Genomic DNA, 20052 nt, shown 5'->3' on the forward strand with positions numbered 1-20052 from the left:
CATTGATAGATTCCATGAAAACCCTTGTTCTTAAATTATAAACCCTGAAGGTTTTTGTGGAACGTGGATATCCAACAAAAATTCCTTCATCAGCTTTTAGATCAAATTTGGATAGTTGTTCAGGATGAGTCTTAAGTACAAAACACTTGCATCCAAATACATGAAAATACTTCAGATTTGGCTTCTTTTTCTTCACCATCTCATATGGTATCTTTCCATGCTTGTTGATAAGTGTTGCATTCTGAGTAAAAAAACAGTCTGCACAGCTTCAGCCCAAAAATAGGTTGGTAACTTTGCTTCATCAAGCATAGTTCGTGCAGCTTCAATAAGAGTTCTATTCTTTCTTTCAACAACTCCATTTTGCTGTGGAGTTCCAGGAGCAAAAAATTCATGCTTGATTCCATGGTCTTTGCAGAACTCTTCCATAATCAAATTCTTGAACTCAGTGCCATTATCACTTCTTATGATTTTCACAGAGTCTTTGACCAATATATCCAGTTGTTTGACATGATCAATCAAGATAGATGCAGTTTCACTTTTTATGTGCAAGAAATACACCCATGTGTATCTGGTAAACTCATCCTCTATGACCATATCATATTTCTTCTTTGCAATAGACATGACATTCACTGGACCAAATAGATCAACATATAGTAGGTGATAAGGCTCAAGAATTGAAGATTCAGTCTTGCTCTTGAATGAAGATTTTCTTTGTTTTGCCTTTTGACATGAATCACAAAGGCCATCAGGAGCAAACACTGATTTTGGCAGTCCTCTCACAAGATCTTTCTTGACAAGTTCATTTATATTGTTAAAATTTAAATGAGAGAGTTTCTTGTGACAATTCCAGCTTTCTTTAATTGATGCTCTACTTAATAGACAAATTGCAGAACCATCAGAAATTGTTGAAAGCTTGGCTTCATAAATGTTACCATGTCTGTATCCCTTCAGAACAATTTTGCCTTTAGATTTACTTACAACTTCGCAATATTCTTCAAAGAAATCCAAATGATAACCTCTGTCACAGATTTGACTCACACTCAGCAGATTGTGTTTAAGTCCTAAGACCAGAGCTACTTTTCAATGATGACATTTCCAAGATTGATATTACCATATCCCAGAGTTTTTCCCATGTTGCCATCTCCATAAGAAACACCTGGGCCAGCTTTCTCCATAAAGTCTGATAGCAGGGCTTTATTTCCAGTCATATGTCCTGAACATCCACTGTCCAAAACTAGGATGTTCTTCCTGTTGCCCTGCAATCACAAAGACCACAAATGATTAGTTCTAAGGATCCAAACTTGCTTGGATCCTTTGGCCTTATTAAGTTTGTTAACATTTGCAGCGGATTTAGCATCATAGTTTATGTTAACATTTCTCATATCAGAATTTACAATATCAGACTTTGCATCAGAACTTACACTAGAAGGAATAATACTAACTTTCTTCAAAGAAGGTTTTATTTGATAATAATCATAGTACAAACTATGATATTCCTTACAAGTATAAATGGAATGCCGTAAACTACCACAATGAAAACAAGGATTTTGTGGCTTATATCTAACAGACTGACTCTTAACTCCTGATTTTGAAGGTAAGGAGTTTATATTCTTATTTTTCCTGCAAAAAGAAGCCAGATGGTTAGAATTTCCACAGTTATGACATTTCTTTCTAGGAGCATTAGGAACAGGCTTATAATTGTTACTTTTATTCACACCTTCCTTTCCATTCCTATTTTTCCTAGGTGGTTCTACCTTGTTTACATTTTTAACTTCTTTCAGTTTATGCTTAAGTTGCTTCCTTATCATTAAGCCTATGTTAACTTCAGTTGGCTTATCCTGTTTTGGTTTGTCAGAAGTTAATTTCTCCTTAACTTCTGATTTCTCAATATCAGACTTTGCAGTTACAAACTTAACAGGATTTACCTTTGGTTTTTGTTTAACAACTATAGACTCCATTTCTACAGTTCCCTTACTGTTCTTAACATCTCCATAACCTAAGCCCTCTTTCCAGTTTCCACTATTAAGAATATCCCGAGGTTCTCTACCAGAGTTAGTTCGAGTCCTGATAATCTCTCTTTCCTTTTCTAACTCAGTTTTTAGAGATTCATTCATTTTTAGCACTTCATCCGTAACATAAAAGGCATCATCTCTATCTTTCTGAGCTTGGTGGAATTTGACTAACTCTTTTTCTAAATAGTCATTCTTCTTTTTAAAAGTAAGATTTTCAGAAGTTAATCTTTCACATGTTAAAGTTTGATCTCTGTAACTGATAAACATGGTTTTAAGATGTAATCTCAACTCAGTAATATCATCAGTATGAAAGACATAAGTAGTTTGAGGTACCTTTAACTCAGCAGTATCAGGACTACTATCAACATTTTCCATCAAGGCATAATTTTCCTCATCCTCGGATGCTGAAGCATCTGACCAGCTTTTCTTCTTTGTGACAAGAGCCTTGCCTTTGTCACTCTTCCCTTTTCTGCAATCAGGAGATATGTGGCCTTTCTCTCCATAGTTGTACCATTTGACATTTGAGTGATCTCCTCTATCAGACTTTCCTCCTTTGCCTTCAGATTTTCTGAAACCTTTCTTATCAGAACTTGCACCTTTCCTGGAAGACTTCTTTCCTCTCCTGAATTTCCTGTATGCAATCTTTGTGATTCCTTTCACCATTAGAGCACACAACTTCATCATCTCTTCATCAAGGTCCATCTCAGGTAAACTTTCAGTTTCTGAGTCATCATCACTATTAGAACTTGATGACTCAGTATCAGACTTTGTGATGAGAGCCTTTCCCTTACCTTTCCTTGAGGCAGCAATTTTGGGGATTTCCACCTCAGCCTTAAGAGCAACTATCTTTGACTTTCTCCCAATCCTCTTGCTTCTTTGTTCCATCTCAAGTTCATGAGTCTTGAGCATCCCATAAATTTCATCAAGAGTTGTTTTCTCAAGAGCATAATTGTCTCTTATTATTGTGGCCTTCAAATCCCATCTTTCAGGAAGAGCTAGCAGGAATTTAAGATTTGAATCTTCAAGATCATATTCCTTGTCCACTAGTGACAGGTCATTCAAGAGTTTCACAAATCTGTCATATAAACCAGTTAATGACTCATCAGGCTTTGAGTCAAAATGCTCATACTCTTGAGTAAGTATAGTCCTCCTGTTCTTCTTGATTGGATCAGTTCCCTGACACCTTATTTCCAAAGCATCCCATATCTCATTTGCAGTCTTGCATTGGATTACCCTGTTTGACATGACATTATCAATGGCACTATGCATCAAGTGTCTTTCCTTTACATCCTTGACAATCGATGAGATATCTTCAGCTGTGTAGTCACTTTTCTCCTTTGGTACAGACTTTGCTGGCTGACCTGCAACTTCCACAGAGAGTTTGGTTGGCATATGTGGTCCTTCATTAATCCTGTCAAGATATTATGGATCTGTAGCTTCCAGAAACATAGCCATCTTCACTTTCCATATGGGATACTTAGAAGGTTTCAGCATGGGAACCCTAATAGTCTCATATCGACTGTGGGTTATGGTTTTTGGAGTTTCTTCAGCTTTGGTAGGCTTGGTTGGAGTTTCTTCTTTAGACATGATTATTTTTGGATCTTAAATTGTTTGTTTGTTAACAGATCTGCTCTGATACCACTTGTTAGGTCACACACACTGTAGAAGGGGGTTGAATACAATGTTTACTACAATCAAATCGAATATAAGAACTCAAGTAACATAATATAGATTTTATTCAACACAATAAACTCTGTTACAAAGAACTGTTCTCTCTCAGTGATGAACAAATTATCACGAGAGTTGCTAGGGTTACAAAGAATAATATTTTCGATTAAGATAACACATATTGTGTAAACCCTATGTTGTGTTTATATAGACACACAGTTACAAGATAAGTTCTAATTGATATAGAATATAATTCTGTATCCTAAATATACCAATCAGTTATCTTTTCTTCAAAGTATTCTATTCTTCATAGAATTCTTCTCCATGCATATTTCTTTCTATTTTAGTCTCGATCTTCTTTCCTTTCAATCAGCCGCCTTCTTTATCTGAAAGTCTCCCTAAGTCTTGATATTATCTCCTAATAAATATCTTCTGATAACTTAAGTTCTGATAACTTAAGTCCTGACTTCAGTATAAGAACTGATTTCCAGTTAAGTACTGATTTGTCCTGTTAATTAAGATCTGAAAACTAAACACAAATCATCATTAGCCATGCCATCATAAATATATCTAACAAAAGATCATAAACCCACCTATTTATTTTTAATAGAAACTATTTCTTATCCTAATAAGATGGAGGAGTTTAGAGTTAAGTTTGATTTTGATCATTGCTTCTCGGTTGACAGAGTAGGGCGAAGTGGTTGTCTAGCCGTGTTATGGAAGAATTTTATCCAGTGTCAAATTTCTAGGTACTCACACCATCATATTGATGTTATTTTTTCGGAGAATAATAATGTATCTTGGCATTTATCCTGCTATTATGGGCATCCAGAACGCACGAAACGTAGAGAGTCCTGGCACTTGATTCGCAATTTGGCGAATATTTCTCCTCTTCCCTGGTGTATATGGGGGGATTTTAATGACATGATGCATGCTTCTGAAAAAAAAGGTAAACATTCACATCCTCAAAGTCTTTTAGATGGTTTTCATAATGTTATTGAAGAGTGTAGTTTGTCTGAGCTCAACTTAAGTGGAGGTAAATTTACGTGGGAAAAGAGTAGAGGTTCATCGAATTGGGTGAGGGAAAAGCTTGATCGTGGTTATGCAACCATGAGTTGGTGCAACAAATTTCTCATGTACAATCTGAAAATTTTGCATGCTTCTGTGTCGGATCACGAACCCATCATGCTAGAGTTGTGTAAACCTGATATTTCATTGAAAGTCTTCAGACTTTGCTTTGAGAAAATTTGGTTAAAGGAACCAAAATTCGTTAAAGATATCTCTACCATCTGGAATACAATTCCTGTTTCTCATCTACTTCCAAAGCTCATTGAAGTTTCATCGTTTATGGCTCGTTGGAGGAAGGTCTTTCTTTCATAAATTCAGAGAAAAAGTCAAACATCATAAGGCAAATCTCGACATGTTAGTGGATTGCAGTGATGCTCAAAGTGTTCAAGCTTATATCGAAGAGAAGGAAAAATTGAACACCCTTCTATTGCAGGAAGAAACCTATTGAAAATAACGGAAAAAATTATTTTGGCTAAATGAGGGAGATGAGAATACACGTTTTTTCCATTCTTCAGCATCTGCAAGAAAGAAAGAGAATAAAATCAGCTTTTTATTTAACGAAAATGGAGACCGAGTGGATGACCAAGAAGGGATGTGTGAAGTTGTGCGAAAGTATTTCACCACACTATTCACAGGGGAGGAAAATAACACTATTTTACAGAACCTGGGAGGAGGTCACAGAACTGTTACGGATGAGCAAAATATGAGACTAACAGAGACTTTTTCTTTTGGGGAGTTCACTATAGCTCTCAAACAAATGCACCTTGATAAGGCGTCGGGCCCTGATGGGCTTAATCCCGCAATCTTCCAGAGTTTTTGGCCGATTATGGGGAATGAGGTGTTCAATTATCGTAGAGAGTGGCTTCGAAATAGAAGTCTGCCAGGTGAGCTCAATTATACTAATGTAGTTCTTATTTCGAAAAAAGAAAATGCTTCTTGTTTGAAGGATCTTAGACCTGTTACTCTGTGTAATGTCTTATATAAGATATTTGCAAAAGTGTTAGCCAATAAAATGAAGACTGTTATGCCTTCTATTATCTCAGAAAACCAATATGCGTTTGTCAGAAGCATAATGGACAATGTTCTTGTTGCTTTCGAATTAATTCATCATATGAGTAAGAAAAAGTATGATGGAGTGGGAGAGGTTGCTATTAAACTTGACATTAGCAAAGCATATGATAGAGTCAATTGGTCTTTCCTTCGATATAGGATGAGAATTATGGGCTTTTGTGAAATTTGGATCGATTCGATGATGATGTGTGTGAAATCGGTGACGTATAATTTCTGCTTCAACGACTCTCTAATTGGTCCAATCATTCCAAAAAAAGGTTTAAGACAGGGAGATCCGCTTTCCCCCTATTTGTTTTTGTTGTGTGTTGAGGAGTTGTCTAATGATATTGATGCAGCAACCAACAGGGGATAGATAAGAGGCTGCAAAATAACTCCAACAGCTCCAACTGTGTCCCACCTTTTATTTGCCGATGATAGTTTTTTATTTTTTCAAGGAACAGCAGAAGAAGCTACAAATGTCAAAAATTTTCTTGTCAATTATGAAAGAAGCTCGGGGCAGGCTGTTAATTTTCAGAAATCAGGAGTATATTTCAGTTCCAGTGTCAAGCATGATAAAAAGCTTGACTGGAGTGAAGTAGAACATGCTAATGAAGTAGAACATGCTAATGAGTAGTTATAATGCAGAATCAGTACCGAACCTACAGAGGTAGTTGTTAAAATCTGTATTATTATGTGGGGTGTGTGGCAATGGAGGAACAAGAAAGTATGGGATGATAAAGTTGTCACGGCTACGTTTTCTATAGACAATAGCTTTAAAATGTACTCAGAATGGTTGGAGGCTAAAAAATGCCATGTGATCCCAGCTCCAATTCCGAACAGCTCAGTCAGCAAGAAGGTGGATAATAAGTGGCACTCTCCTGAATGAGGTGGTCTCAAAATTAATGTAGATGCTTTAGTGTTCTCGGGTGCGCAGACCTTTTCTGTAGGCAAGGTTTTGAGGGACCAAATGAGCTCGTTTATTGCAGGTAAAAATCTTTGCTTTCTTGTTGTTGATTCTGTTTTTGAAGTAGAGGTTGTAGGGGTTAGAGAGGCGTTGTCCTGGATTAAGGAGCTTCAACTCTGGAACGATCAAGTCCTGCAGGAAACAAACTCGCTTCTGTTGGGGTTAAACCCAATAGGTAGTATGGTCTTGGTGATAGAAAACATAATTGAATTGGGCAATAATCGTATGGGTAGACAATTATTATCATAATTGAGTTGGGTTATAATTGTATGTGTTGACAATTATTATTATAATGGGAATGGGTAATAATTGTATGGGTAGACAATTATTATTGTAATCAGATTAGGTATGTCTTGTTGGCTAAGTTTGTGATAGCTATATAAACATAGTCATGTTATTGTTTTGATGTATGCTTGAGTATTCTTTGACTTAAGTATCGCTTGAGTGAATACCGTTTGGTGAGATTGATTGTATCATTGATAATTATTTTGATTAATAATACAAGTTGGGACATGGGTTTTTCCGCATCATATATTGAGTGTGTGTTTTGCATTGTTTGTTTGTTTCTATACTTGTGTGTGTTCCCCCTAACAATTGGTATCAGAGCCAAGGTTCATGATGGAGAAGGTTGGGGGATTTGAAATTGAATTGTTTAATGGAAGAAACAATTTTACCTTGTGGCAAAGTACGGTAAAAGATCTGTTAATTCAACGAGGGTTATATGCGACTCTCGGAGGGAAGAAGCCTACTGAAGGTGATGATACAAAGTGGGGAGACATAAAGTTACGTGCGGCATCAACGATCCGGTTGGCCCTTGCACCGGAAATCAAGTATGATGTTCTTGAAGAGGACAATCCCAAGAATTTATGGGAGAAGTTAACGAAGACTTATCACTCAAAGTCTTTGGCCAACAAGCTGTTTCTCAAGAAAGATTTGTTTGGGCTCAAGATGGAAGAAGACAGAGATTTAAGAGATCATCTGAATCGTTTTAATGGCTTAATCAACCAGCTAAATAATTTGGATAAAAAATTAAAGGACGAGGACAAAGCTGTTCTACTACTAGTGTCTCTACCGAAGAAGTATAATACTGTGATGACTTCTTTATTGGTTGGGAAAACGAAGTTAGATTTGGATGAGACTATTGTTGTTCTTCTGGAGGCCGAAAGATTGATGAAACAAGAATCGAGTGACACATCTGATGGAAGTGCATTTGTGGTACGTTCGCGTGACACGGAAAAGAAGTATGCTAAGAAACATAACCCTAATATCAGGTGTTTTTATTGTGAGGAATTGGGTCATATACAATTTATGTGTCCAAGGGCAAGAGAAGACTTGAGAGAGTTGAAGAAAAATCGAGGGGGTAGTGTTTCCCTTGTAGAAGCTGATGAAGATGTTCTTTTGGTTTAAGAAGAGAAGGGATCAAAAGAAGAATGGGTGCTTGACTCAGGATGTTCTCATCACATATGTGGTAGGAGGGAGTGGTTCCCGTCTTTTAAAAAGTGTGAGGGAAAGATTGTAACTTTACCGAACGGTAAAACGGTAAAGGTTGCTGGCATTGGTGAGGTAACAATGAAACGTCACAACGGTAGTGTTCAGAAGTTAACTCAAGTAAGATACATACCGGAGTTAAATCGAAATCTGATTTTGTTGGGTAAATTAGTTGATTTGGGATATACTGTTATGATGAAGAACAGTATGTTGAAAGTCACTAAAGGAGATTTAGAGATACTCAAAGGTCGAAAAGATAAAAGAAATATTTTTGTACTAGAAGGAGGGGTTATTGTTCGAGGGGAGGTATTGGGCGATCGACGTCGATGGCTTGATGGTGACCGTTAATTCGGTTGTGCATGAAATCATATTGGGTTGAAGGGGAGGATTGTTGGGGTTAAACCCAATAGGTAGTATGGTCTTGATGATAGAAAACATAATTGAATTGGGTAATAATTGTATGGGTAGACAATTATTATCATAATTGAGTTGGGTAATAATTGTATGTGTTGACAATTATTATTATAATGGGAATGGGTAATAATTGTATGGGTAGACAATTATTATTGCAATCAAATTAGGTATGTCTTGTTGGCTAAGTTTGTGATGACTACATATACATAGTCATGTTATTGTTTTGATGTATGCTTGAGTATTGTTTGACTTAAATATCGCTTGAGTGAATACCGTTTGGTGAGATTGATTGTATTATTGATAATTGTTTTGATTAATAATACAAGTTGGGACGTGGGTTTTTCCGCGTCATATATTGAGTGTGTATTTTGCATTATTTGTTTGGTTCTATACTTGTGTGTGTTCCCCCTAACAGCTTCTCACTGTCAAGGCCATCATGGGTGAAGAGTTAAATTGCTTGGAAGTGGGTGAGGTGATAGAGGATTGTAAACAGGAGCTTCGATCTATGATTGCGGTTTTTCATTCGAAAAAATGCTAACAGGCTAGCTCATGAAATCGCTAGATTCCCTTGTTTAGCTAATTGCCATAATTTTTTCACGTCTCCTCCTACGTATTTGTTGGAGGTTCTTTCTATTGATCTTTCTATTGGAATCCAATTATCGATTTTTCAAAAAACAGTATTCATACCTTGATATGTTCGAACTTATGAACTCTGTTACAAATAAGGATTGGGCAGGCCTGAGGTATCATTTGTGCTTCTTGAGTAAATTTGAGTAAACCGTCAAGGTAGTCCAACTGTCTAAATCTTTCAACAATCATGTATAGATCATCTCAAATTTTATTAGTGTAATTGAAGAGAAACCTGTAGACATATTCTTTGTTCTCTGTAAATACATTGCTTCTTCGCTAGGCGAACAGCTTCGTAGTAAACTAAAGAGATCATAAATTGGAGTCACACGAGCACTAGCCAAACGTATGTATACTTACATGCATGGCTAATCCGTCCTCATGCCCCTTTTGTGAGGAGTGCATACCTTCCTCATTCAACACCTACCGCACCACCTTAATTCTATTCATAAGAATACAACTTTATTGGTAAAAAAACCACATAAGTTACATAGAGCTCAATTAGAAAGATTTAATAATTAGTTGAGCCTAATGGAGGGTTTGAAAGTAGTGGCAGCAACATATATCTTGATGATGATGACGACGAGTGTCTCTCAAGCAGCCATCGCTATAGACTGCACCACCGTGACAGCTCTCATCTCAGCTTGCTCGTCGTTTGTGACGTTTGGGGCACCAGACCCTTTTCCCGGATCACCTTGCTGCCAAGCAATGGCCAGTCTTAATAATCTGTCTGACACTTTGGAACAGAGGCAGTCTGTGTGTAGATGCATAATGGGACTGATTACTTCATATAATCCTAATGCAACTGCTATAGCTACATTGCCTGGTTTCTGTGGCGTTTCCCTTGGCTTTACTATCGATCCTAACACCGACTGCAACTAGTAAGTATCACTAAAAAATTTAGCGCACTTAAGTGTTAAGCATGTTGTGATTTTATTTTTTTGTTATGGTCACTTGCAAAAACTTATTTATGAATTCATACACCCATATCTATGCTGTCAATCAAACCCTCGAATTTTTGTTACATAAGGAAGAGGGTTTATACAAGGCTAGAATACTGACGACGTGTCGGGCTTCTGATTATGGTAAACACATTTGACTTGCTTCTGCTTGTGATTGCAGGACTAATTTTCATATAAATTTGCATTTTGGTGCAGCATTCCATGAGAAGCTGGAGTGGAAGTGAATGCAACTAAATGAGTTTATAACAAATATGTAATTTAGGCTAGCTCTTTTCTTGTAGTACTCGATTGTTGTTTTTATATAGTTTGAATAATGAGTTTGTGCTGTAGTTGATTTACTCATAAGATTACTTTTAAATAGTAAGAACATTTTAATCATTAGGCATCAAATCCTGTAACTCTAGTATTGTCTCTTGTTAAACATTAAAGTTAATACAGTGTTAAGCACTTCAAGTAATCAACCGTTAATCCATACTATTGAAGAGCATCCAATGTCTCATTTTGTTTGTATTTCAGACACCGGGACAAAATCAGTAGAAAACAAAAACGTACCAGCACTAGTCCGTGAATGCATCTTTTACTTCTGATTAGTAAATGGATTGTACACTGGATTGACACACTTAATTATCAACACTGATGTTTAGGGAATTGAAGAAGTGGTTATATTGAAATCTAGAGCACACAAGTAGCTGCTTTACCATCGAAACAAATCATAAAATCCATAGAGAGCTGATGAACATTTTACAACTGGGTGTGAGGGTTTCTTTATGCTATCGAACTACTAATCCAACAATTACATTTTTACAGACTATCAAAAAACAGAATTACATTTTTACAAGCGACGCCATTTTATTCCATATGTCCATGTCAATGACACAGATGCATAAATACGACATGACACAAAAACATGAGAAATAAAATTATCTGCAGCTCCTGGGTTCAAAGAATTTCTGATGATAGTCCATGATACTCTCTGTGATGCCCATTTCTAGTTTTAAACAACTGGTAGGGAAGTCTGCAACATCATAATATTGTACCTCATCAACTTCACCACCACTAATACTTAAATATCTCAATGAGTGAAAAATTAACCAAGTTTGGCACCTTAAGAAAAATTCTAAAACCTTGAGAAAAGCCTATAAGACAAAGATGTGCTCAAGCGTATCCAAACTTCTCGAAGCTATCAGTCCCTGGATAAGCAATAGTGCTGAAGTTGGCATGTAAAGGCCAACCATTCTCCGAGATGGTCTCCTCATCCCAATATCCATGTACACACCTCTTCAGTGTACCAGGTCTTTCCGAGTTTAACCTCTGCCTGGGTGCACTTCGGGACCTAACCTTAGCCTGAGATGACTCCGTGTATGTCATGTAATTTGGATGAGCCGTGTAATTGCTATAAAAGCTTGGTGAGTACTCACTCCTAGAAGGGATAGATGGTCCTCTTCTACTACTACTACTCCCAGGTCTGGATGAAGCTGAGCATGCTCCTGAACTGTATTCAGCCACTCCAGTCGTTGTTTGATTGACTTTTCCTGAGCTAATTTTTGAGGGATCTAGGGGAGATTGACTACGAGTTGGCCTCTGTGATTTTGTTGAATGGGCTGATAAAGCATCGAGTGGTATATAGATAGGGTCATTGTGATTCCATGCAGAAGCATGTTGGAACCTCTGAAAGGCTTGGTCATTTTGGTTAAAATTCATGTGAGGCTTCCATGTATCCACTTCAAGGATCTTATCAATTTTCTCATCATCACAATACTCATTTGTCACTGGCATCTCTCTAAGTTTGTTTCCTGCATTTTCTTCCATCCACTTGTCCAACAAATTTGACCCGTTGTAAGTCTTTCCTCGTCCAATGTTGTCCTTGTTGGATTTTGAAACACTTCTCTGCATTATCATTGAACAGGAATTCATTATACAACTTCAGGATCCACTATACAACTTCGATGATTTTGTATATTACAAATTGTTTTGAAAGAAATCTAGATATCAATTTAAAAATGGCTCATATACAAGATACAACAGTGACAGTATGAGATCCCTTAAGAGCCATTTAGCAAATAAAAAAACAAGAATAAGAAAGATACCTTGAGAGCCAATCCATTAGGCCTGGTACCGTGTGCACAAGAATGGTGGTCAATTGTTTGAAGAGATGCAAGTTCCTGTGGTGATCCATAGCATAACCAGTATATAAGTGATTGACAATAGTAAGTAGGAGAAAAAACAGGTGGCAGGGGAGGATCGCCAATGAGTGCATCTACGCTGAAAGTGATTCATTATTAATATTAAATATTCAGATGCATACCCGGTGTTGAGAGTGGGTGGACTTGTTGCTAAAATGTGGCGAGTCTGATGTATAAGCTCGATGGGCACAAGCTCGAGCCTGGATGCGAGCCATTGCCTGCATCCTCTGGAGCATATATGTGCTTTGTTTTCTAACAATGTGGCCTCTCACTAGAGCTTGCAACTTCACCAGTCCCTTAAGTGCTTTCCTTGCCCTCCTAGCCTAAAGTGTCCACGACAGATAACAAGATCAGAAGTTGTTACAGCACAGTAAGATAGATATCTGTTCTCAAATTTCCTATATTCCGTTAAATGATACAACGCATGTGGACAAGTAACAACCAACAGAATACATGATAGTCTGATTTTTCACATACTAAAGCTGTAAATTGATTGTATCAAGTCTAAAAAATTCAGTTGTTAGTGGAAAAATAATACTAAATCCAAATAATAAAGATTAGGCCAGCATTAGGCGTCCGAGCAATGAAAAATACAGGATTATCAGAGCAACAAGCAGTTTAAAAGCAATGGGGGACAGAAACCACCAAGGCACTAACACAAAGAAGCTTAAAGAATTAAAACAGAATGGGTTGGTGATATCAAGATATATCGCTTTATATGAACCTGTTTGCAAGTTAGAGTGGTTCTGTTAGACTGCTGCACTTTCTCATCTTCTATCCACAAAACTAATCAAAGATTATGTAAACGAAACTTCGAGAGAAGTTAGGAGCACTTCATATGTTAAAATTTAAGTAGCAGTAAATCATTGCATAAAAATTTAAGTTCATGATCTATTCTAGCACTGAATAGTCGAAGAATCGAATTTCAGTGTTCAACCTGTTCATCATAAAAAATTAAAGTTCCTAAAAGTGCCAATTGGTGATAAGAAAATGATAAAAATTCTTCGCTAGATTTTGCAAAACCATAATGCAGAAAAAACGAGTAAAATAGCGGAGATCCTGAAATATTTACCAAATGTGTACTAAATGATGATGTGACAATGAACAATATATAATTATTTATCATGTCAATAGTTAAGTAGTTCTTTGTCACATCATCATTTGGTACATGTCAATGGTTAAAGTCATGTTTGATGGAGTAATTGTTTTACAATCTCTAGCATTGCTAAGAAACAATAAGCAACTTTTACAATCTATAGATCCGTCAATTAAACAAAATTCAACTAGCAAATAGGTGGCACTAACCAGATAAGCTCGAAAAGCTGACTGTAAAATCACAGCAGCCAAGTGGCGCCTCCGTTCCATTCCAGCATAATTATCAGCAGCAGAAGCAGTAGCTACTCTGGTCCTCCCAGTCCCAGAAGTAGCAGTAAGTCTAACAACCTCAGCAGCAGCACGAGCCGCGACAAGAGCAGCTTCAGCAGCATTAGCAGTAGCAGCAGCCACGACTATAGCATGCTTATTGGCATCCAAACCATGCGGATAACTGGAAGCCTCAGAACAAGTCGAACCATTAGTCCCCAAGCCACCGCGCTTACCAGACGCTTTTTTAGAACCAAGTAAAGAACGGAACCACCTAGAAGTCCTGCCCATCACTCATAATAATGCAAACAAGCCTGTCTAAATGCAATGTATGTCGGTGGCAAACTGGCAATGCATATGAATATATGATTGATTGAGGAGAGGAGAGAATTCAAGTATGTGGTAGAGGTAGGTGGATATGTTATGTAGTTTAACAATATGGGACCCTGAACACGAGAATTTAAAGCGCAAGATGTTTTGTAAGAGTAAAAAAGATTACCAGAAAAGGAAAACAGTAGTGTTTTTTCAATAATTGGATTTACTAATCTGCTAAACTTTCTAAATATTCTTCGCTTTATACTACTGTTCTGACAAAACTAACTTCTTACACCTACTTCTGTTCTGCTGGTCTATACTTTGTTATTTTTTCATTCATGGCAGGGTGAACCTTATCCATTTCGGTTAAAACTACTGCATCACCGATCGGCCTCTCTATGTACTGTGTGAGGACGTTGATTTTTTCACTGAGGTCCTAAAGCAACTACAAAAAAATATTTGAACGTGGTAATAATGATAACTGTGTTTACGAACCTAATTGCATTATTCAAGTGTTCCAAATGCATATCAGATTCGAATTGTTTTTAATGATTTTTTGTTGTTAGGCTATCATGTTAGGCTCCTTTTATTTCCTGAAAATAACTTCACTTTGAAAAATATTTTTTTGAAAATATGTTTGTTTGAAATATTTTTCGAAATAATATTATAAGGATTTTGAAAATTTTTGTGGAAAAAATTCCCTTCAAAATATTTCTCGGAAAACTTTCCGGGCTAAGAAGTGTTTCCGAGTTTTTTTCGGAAAAATTTTGGGTCCCCAAAAATTTTTCTTGTTGGAAAAAATTTTCCGAGAATTTTCTTGGAAAGATTTTTCGGTTCTGAAAAATTTCTTGGGAAAAATTACTCAAAAAATTTTGTAGAAATATTTTCTTGGAAAAAATCACTAGATCTCGGGATAAATTTTCGGTCCCAAAAAAATTTGTCGAAAAATTTCTAGAGAATTTTCCCTATTTTTTCATGTATTTTTTCTCGAAAATTCTCCCGAAAATTTTCTCTCAAATTTTCCCTTGAAAAATTTTCGGTCCTAAACACCTAAAATTTTCTCGGGAACCGAAATTTGTTTTCGAAATTTTCCCAAGATTTTTCTTGGAATTTTTTTTTCGTCCCAAAAAGTTTCTTGAAAAATTTTTAGTCCCAAAATATTGTCGATTTTTCCCGAGATTTTCTCGAAAAAAAAGTTCTCGTCCCTAAAATTTCTCAAAAAATGTTCCCCGAACATTTCTCAGATAACATTTCTCAAAATATTTCAGAGAAATTATCCCCGAAAAATTTTCTCCAAAATATTTTCGGAAAAAATTATCGAAGAAAATTTGATGTAATAATTGGGATTTTAGCGATGTAATTATATGAATAAAATATACTTTTGTGATCTAATTGTGGATTTAAATATAAAGTTATATAAGTTTGTGGCTTACGCGTAATTTCTGTGAAATAGTAAAAGGGAACATAAAATGTCTTGTTCCAATTTGTTACGTCAACGGAATACATAAGCTATGTTTTTGTCGGGCCGTCAGGTAGAACGAGATCCGCTATACGAAAGATGGATTAAATGAAAAAGGATTAAGGATAAGATAATTTGTGAGCTATGTTATGGAAATGTTAAGTATTATGTGTATCTATGATTGTTTGAATTGGAGTTTACAAATTGTATCGTTATTTTAAAAGTGTCAGATTTCTAATATTGATATGCAAATATATATAAAATAGAAATAATGTGTAAAAAAGTGTATAATTACTAGTTGTGATTGATATTATTAGATGAATATTTGTTGTTTGATATTTACGTTTGTGATTCGGGAGTTTTAAATATTTTGAAAGGGGCTTATTTAGTAAAATGAGGATTAGTTGACTCTTATTTATTTTTATAAAATTACCAGAGTATGATCAAGATTTGAAATTTATTTTATTATCACTGTAATGGTCCTAGAGACTTTTTAAAAAAAATGATAGTTGGATTTATTTTGATATTTTGATATTTTAAAATGATTTTCCAGAGTTTGTTTTATTATCAGAGTTTTATTTGTAAAATTCATAGGAAATAATTCGTTTGCTCAAAAATTATTTTAAAAATATGGGGAGATAGCTAATTTAATATTCTTTGTATTAAAAATATAATTTGTGGCATTTTCAGATTTTACAAAGCCATTTTAATATTATTAAATGGAGTTTATAGATTTTAGTATAAAAGAAAAAGAAAAAGAGAAAAACGGATTTTTATTTGTGAGATTACCAAAATACCCCTTCCCTCTCACCTTATAACTCCCTCCTTCCATCCTCCCCCCTCGCTTTCTGTTTCTCTCTCGAACTCTCTCTCCCCCCTCTCTCTCGGTATGTCTCTCTCCTCTTATTCTCTACGATTCTCTCCGCAAAACTCAAATTCAACCTAGGATTTGAACTTCTCTTGCCTTATATATATACATACATGGTTGCATGTATATGTGTGTGATTGTATTTGGGTCGAGTGATGATATATTCTCGGTTTCTTGTTTTGATTCAGGTCTTTAGTTCAATTTTGCAGAAATTAATTGTTGAAGCTTGCATATTTAATTGGTATTGAAATTTTGAAGTTTATCGGTGAGGTTTCGAGTTGGGGGGCCGAGTTTGGCAACCCCGGACCCTTGCCGCCACCGGTGATGAACTCCGGTGAGCTGGTGTTGAACAATGATGCTATTTCTACAACCCCTAAAAACTCTATTTGATTATTGCATGTTGTTTTTTTAGAAAACCCGAATGAAACTTTTGATTTTAAAAAAATTTAGTTCGAATTATATGATAAATTCGATTGATATGATTTTAATTCATTAGTTTTGGTTCGAATTATGTGAATAAATTCGGTTGTGATTTTTGATTTATAAATTTAGTCCGAATGATTTTAAGTCGATATGTGATTTGTTATATGTGATAAAATGGATAAATAAGAGTTTAAAGTTAAGATCATATTTGTTTCGGTGATTGGATTCAAGATTATCTTAATTCGAATATGAATGTATGATTTTGTAGTATATAAGGTAGATAAGGGTTGAACTATTTGCATGCATAGTATATGAGTTGATTATTGGGATTTGATGATTAAAACTTACACTCAGTTTTTAAAAAGAGAATATAGGGTCAAATCTTTAAAGAAGAGTTGTATGTTATAATTCGTTATGTTATGTTGTTATGTGATATATATAAGTCAGGTTGCATGCTAAGTCTTGAATGAGTAATATGTTAATCGTTAAGTTAATTCGTAAACAATTTTTTAGAAAAATATTTTTTAACAAACAACCGAAGCTTTATTTTCATAATCCAGTCAAATTCTAGTTTGAGAAGAGGATGTTAGGAAAAGTTAGGAAAAAACTTCCTCTAATGGCAGAGCTCTTTTTCAATGGATAATTCAGTTAGCTTAAATAAAACATTCCTTTCAAAATCTTCGGGCTATATAGGTTAAATGCAATAATTTTATAATCAGTTTTAGTAGTGAACTAACAAATGATGATGTGTCTAGATTTTTTGTATAAGAACAACTTTAAGAGTGGTTTAAAGATTCAAATTTGAATCGATTTTGGTCCAAGTTCGCCTAATAATGAACTAAATCTCGGTCCAAATTTGGACCGATGAACAGTGCAGGTCCAAATTTGGACCGACAGACCGAGATTAAAATAATAGTTTTTGGTATATTTATTTTAGTTTATTACATAAAATTTTGATCTCAGATATTTATAAAAGTAATTAATTAACATTGGGATATTATTATTAATTATTTAATACATTGAAACATTAAAATAAGGATTACAACATAGAAAAATATTATGAGAGAAAAATGGTTATAACACCCCGAATTAATCGTACTTGATTAATTAAATTACCCTTGATTTTCGGATGAAATGAAGTTATTGTAGCTGCTGAATAGAGGTTCAACAGCTAAGAAAATGCTATTTTTGTGTATGAAATTCAAACTGAGTTGACAAAGAACCAAGTAAAAATGGTCGAGAAATACCTTATCGAATCCTATTAAATATACTCGGAGAATAATCACAATGGTTACACGTGCCAATGTGCAAAAAGTGAATTATCGAACCCCCTTTGCCAATTGCCTACATACCCTATATATAAGGATCAAGTTAAATATAGTTCTCTAGGGTTGGACTCCATTTCTTGGCCAATAATCCACCCTTTTGATATGCCAAACCAGTTACCATATTTAATTCAACTGTTTCCAAAAGAGGTGCAGTGTCCAGGTGCGGTTGGACACCTAGAATCCTGTTTTATCCATTGCCGATACATGGTTCCCATGTATTTATGTGTTTATCTTATAATTATTCATGTCTATCACATTTTATAGTCATAGAATTCCATTAAAATTCCATCCCATGTAGATAGAAACTGTTCTCCTTTATTGTAGGAGGTACAATCCTAATTGAACTCTACCTCTGCCAGTCGAGGTTTATTATTCCTACCTGTTAAGGTACACTGATGCTCCTGCACCAGTACCTTACCATTCCTTCCACATGTCCAGGTGCTTCCATCACCATATTAGCCTACAAGGACCTGTTTCTGATGTGTCTCAATACCTTCCCTGGCCATACAAATCTGTTAACAGCCAACCGAACTTCCTTATTGGCTACTGTTAGCTCCAGATCCCCGTACCTTGGTGCAGATAATTTCTAAACCATGATTCTTTGAGCCAAGAACCTCATAAAAACCTTCATTACTTCATACCAATCGAGCCCAAACCTTTTATGGGCCTTAAATCTATCTCATGCAAGATTTTGGGCACAACAACTACCCCCCGGTTCCTTGCAGTATTGAATATAAAAGGAACCAGAATAACCTTTTAACCAATCAATGTCATTTGTCCAATTCCTCGGAGCTCCTTCTTATAAAAAGTACTAACCTCTACCTTCCTAACCTTTGGTTTATCCACGTACCTAAGAATGACCCCTACATTCCAGTCACCTGCCTTCCAGCGTTCATGACCCAAAATTATTCCATCCATTTACCTACAATCCCCCATGTCAATTATCTTCAAATACTACCTTTATATCTTTAGCTTCTAACTCTCACGTGATGTTCAAAAATTATTTAGTTGAGGTTCAACTAGTCAATATGCCCTTGATGTATGTTCCTTATGAACCCATGCACCTACCTCAGGGATTCACTTTGCCGAATCAAACCTTCTTTAATTACCCATTACCTTCAAATGGATATTATGGTTTTAAAGGGAGTCAATCACCTTAATTTAAAATAATTTGAATTCACGTGAGATTCTCCCTCTTCTCCTTGGAACACACAACTAGCTGCAACGCCTTCCAACACTTCACTTTTTGACCAATAGGAGGGTGCCACGCATCCCACACCCCTTAAATTCCTCATGTCTATTTAAACACCAAGCCATTTTATCCTTTTCTTCTTTTACTCCCAAGCTATAAACTCTCAAACTCACGCCTACTTACTTTTGACATTACAAGTTCCTCGGTGGTGTAGATCTCGGCGAGTCAAGCTTTTCTTCTCCGATTCTCATCTTTTACCCCAGTTTCTCGTCTCTTTCTATATTTGTTTGCTGGTTTTTATGAAATCCTTTTTGCATGCTTCAAGAATGTAAATCATCACATGCATACTCAATTATGTGTTTATACTTGTGTGCTCGATTCGTACGTCCTGGTTATATCATTGTTAGTTGATTCCCCTAGGTATCATTTAAATTTTGGTGTGACGATTAGGCCCCCATTAATGTATGTTCATCTTCCCATATATGCACCTAATTGCATATCAGGCACTTGTACTTATGTTTGCATACGTATCCACTATCACATCCTTACTGTAAACGCATGCCTAGGTTCAATTGTCATTTCACCATACATATGTGTTGTATTCATGTACTATTATGTTATAGCTTCGCACCCATACCTTTTGTAGCTAGGCTTAGGTTGTCTTTGCCT

At 35.8% G+C, this 20052-nt stretch overlaps 3 protein-coding genes across 3 annotated transcripts; 2 read left to right on the plus strand and 1 right to left on the minus strand.

Annotated features, from left to right (window-relative positions):
- Positions 1 to 4313: 4313 nt before the first annotated feature.
- On the plus strand, positions 4314 to 5060 carry LOC141697724 (uncharacterized). Its single transcript, XM_074502233.1, has one exon. It carries the CDS (start codon positions 4314 to 4316, stop codon positions 5058 to 5060), a length of 747 nt encoding a protein of 248 aa, XP_074358334.1.
- Positions 5061 to 9701: 4641 nt separating this feature from the next.
- LOC141706197 (putative non-specific lipid-transfer protein 14) lies at positions 9702 to 10173 on the plus strand. The gene has a single exon (XM_074509012.1). It carries the CDS (start codon positions 9823 to 9825, stop codon positions 10171 to 10173), a length of 351 nt encoding a protein of 116 aa, XP_074365113.1. The 5' UTR covers positions 9702 to 9822.
- Positions 10174 to 10946: 773 nt separating this feature from the next.
- Positions 10947 to 14279, minus strand: LOC141708184 (protein IQ-DOMAIN 24-like). The gene is made up of 4 exons (XM_074511685.1): positions 13742 to 14279; positions 12559 to 12759; positions 12341 to 12415; positions 10947 to 12140 (listed from the first exon to the last, which is right to left on the minus strand). The coding sequence occupies exons 1-4, from the start codon at positions 14087 to 14089 to the stop codon at positions 11409 to 11411; spliced, it is 1356 nt and encodes a 451-aa protein (XP_074367786.1). The 5' UTR covers positions 14090 to 14279; the 3' UTR covers positions 10947 to 11408.
- Positions 14280 to 20052: the final 5773 nt, after the last annotated feature.

The sequence above is a fragment of the Apium graveolens genome, chromosome 2, assembly GCF_009905375.1.
Source record: "Apium graveolens cultivar Ventura chromosome 2, ASM990537v1, whole genome shotgun sequence".
NCBI lineage: Eukaryota > Viridiplantae > Streptophyta > Magnoliopsida > Apiales > Apiaceae > Apium > Apium graveolens.

Coding starts and splice junctions, on each gene's coding strand:
- LOC141697724 (XM_074502233.1), top strand. CDS start 4,314: ATGGAGGAGTTTAGAGTTAAGTTTGATTTTGATCATTGCTTCTCGGTT.
- LOC141706197 (XM_074509012.1), top strand. CDS start 9,823: ATGGAGGGTTTGAAAGTAGTGGCAGCAACATATATCTTGATGATGATG.
- LOC141708184 (XM_074511685.1), bottom strand. CDS start 14,089: ATGGGCAGGACTTCTAGGTGGTTCCGTTCTTTACTTGGTTCTAAAAAA. Junction 12,416..12,558: donor CCACCCACTCTCAACACCGG/GTATGCATCTGA, acceptor GGATCACCACAG/GAACTTGCATCTCTTCAAAC. Junction 12,141..12,340: donor CTAATGGATTGGCTCTCAAG/GTATCTTTCTTA, acceptor ATGATAATGCAG/AGAAGTGTTTCAAAATCCAA.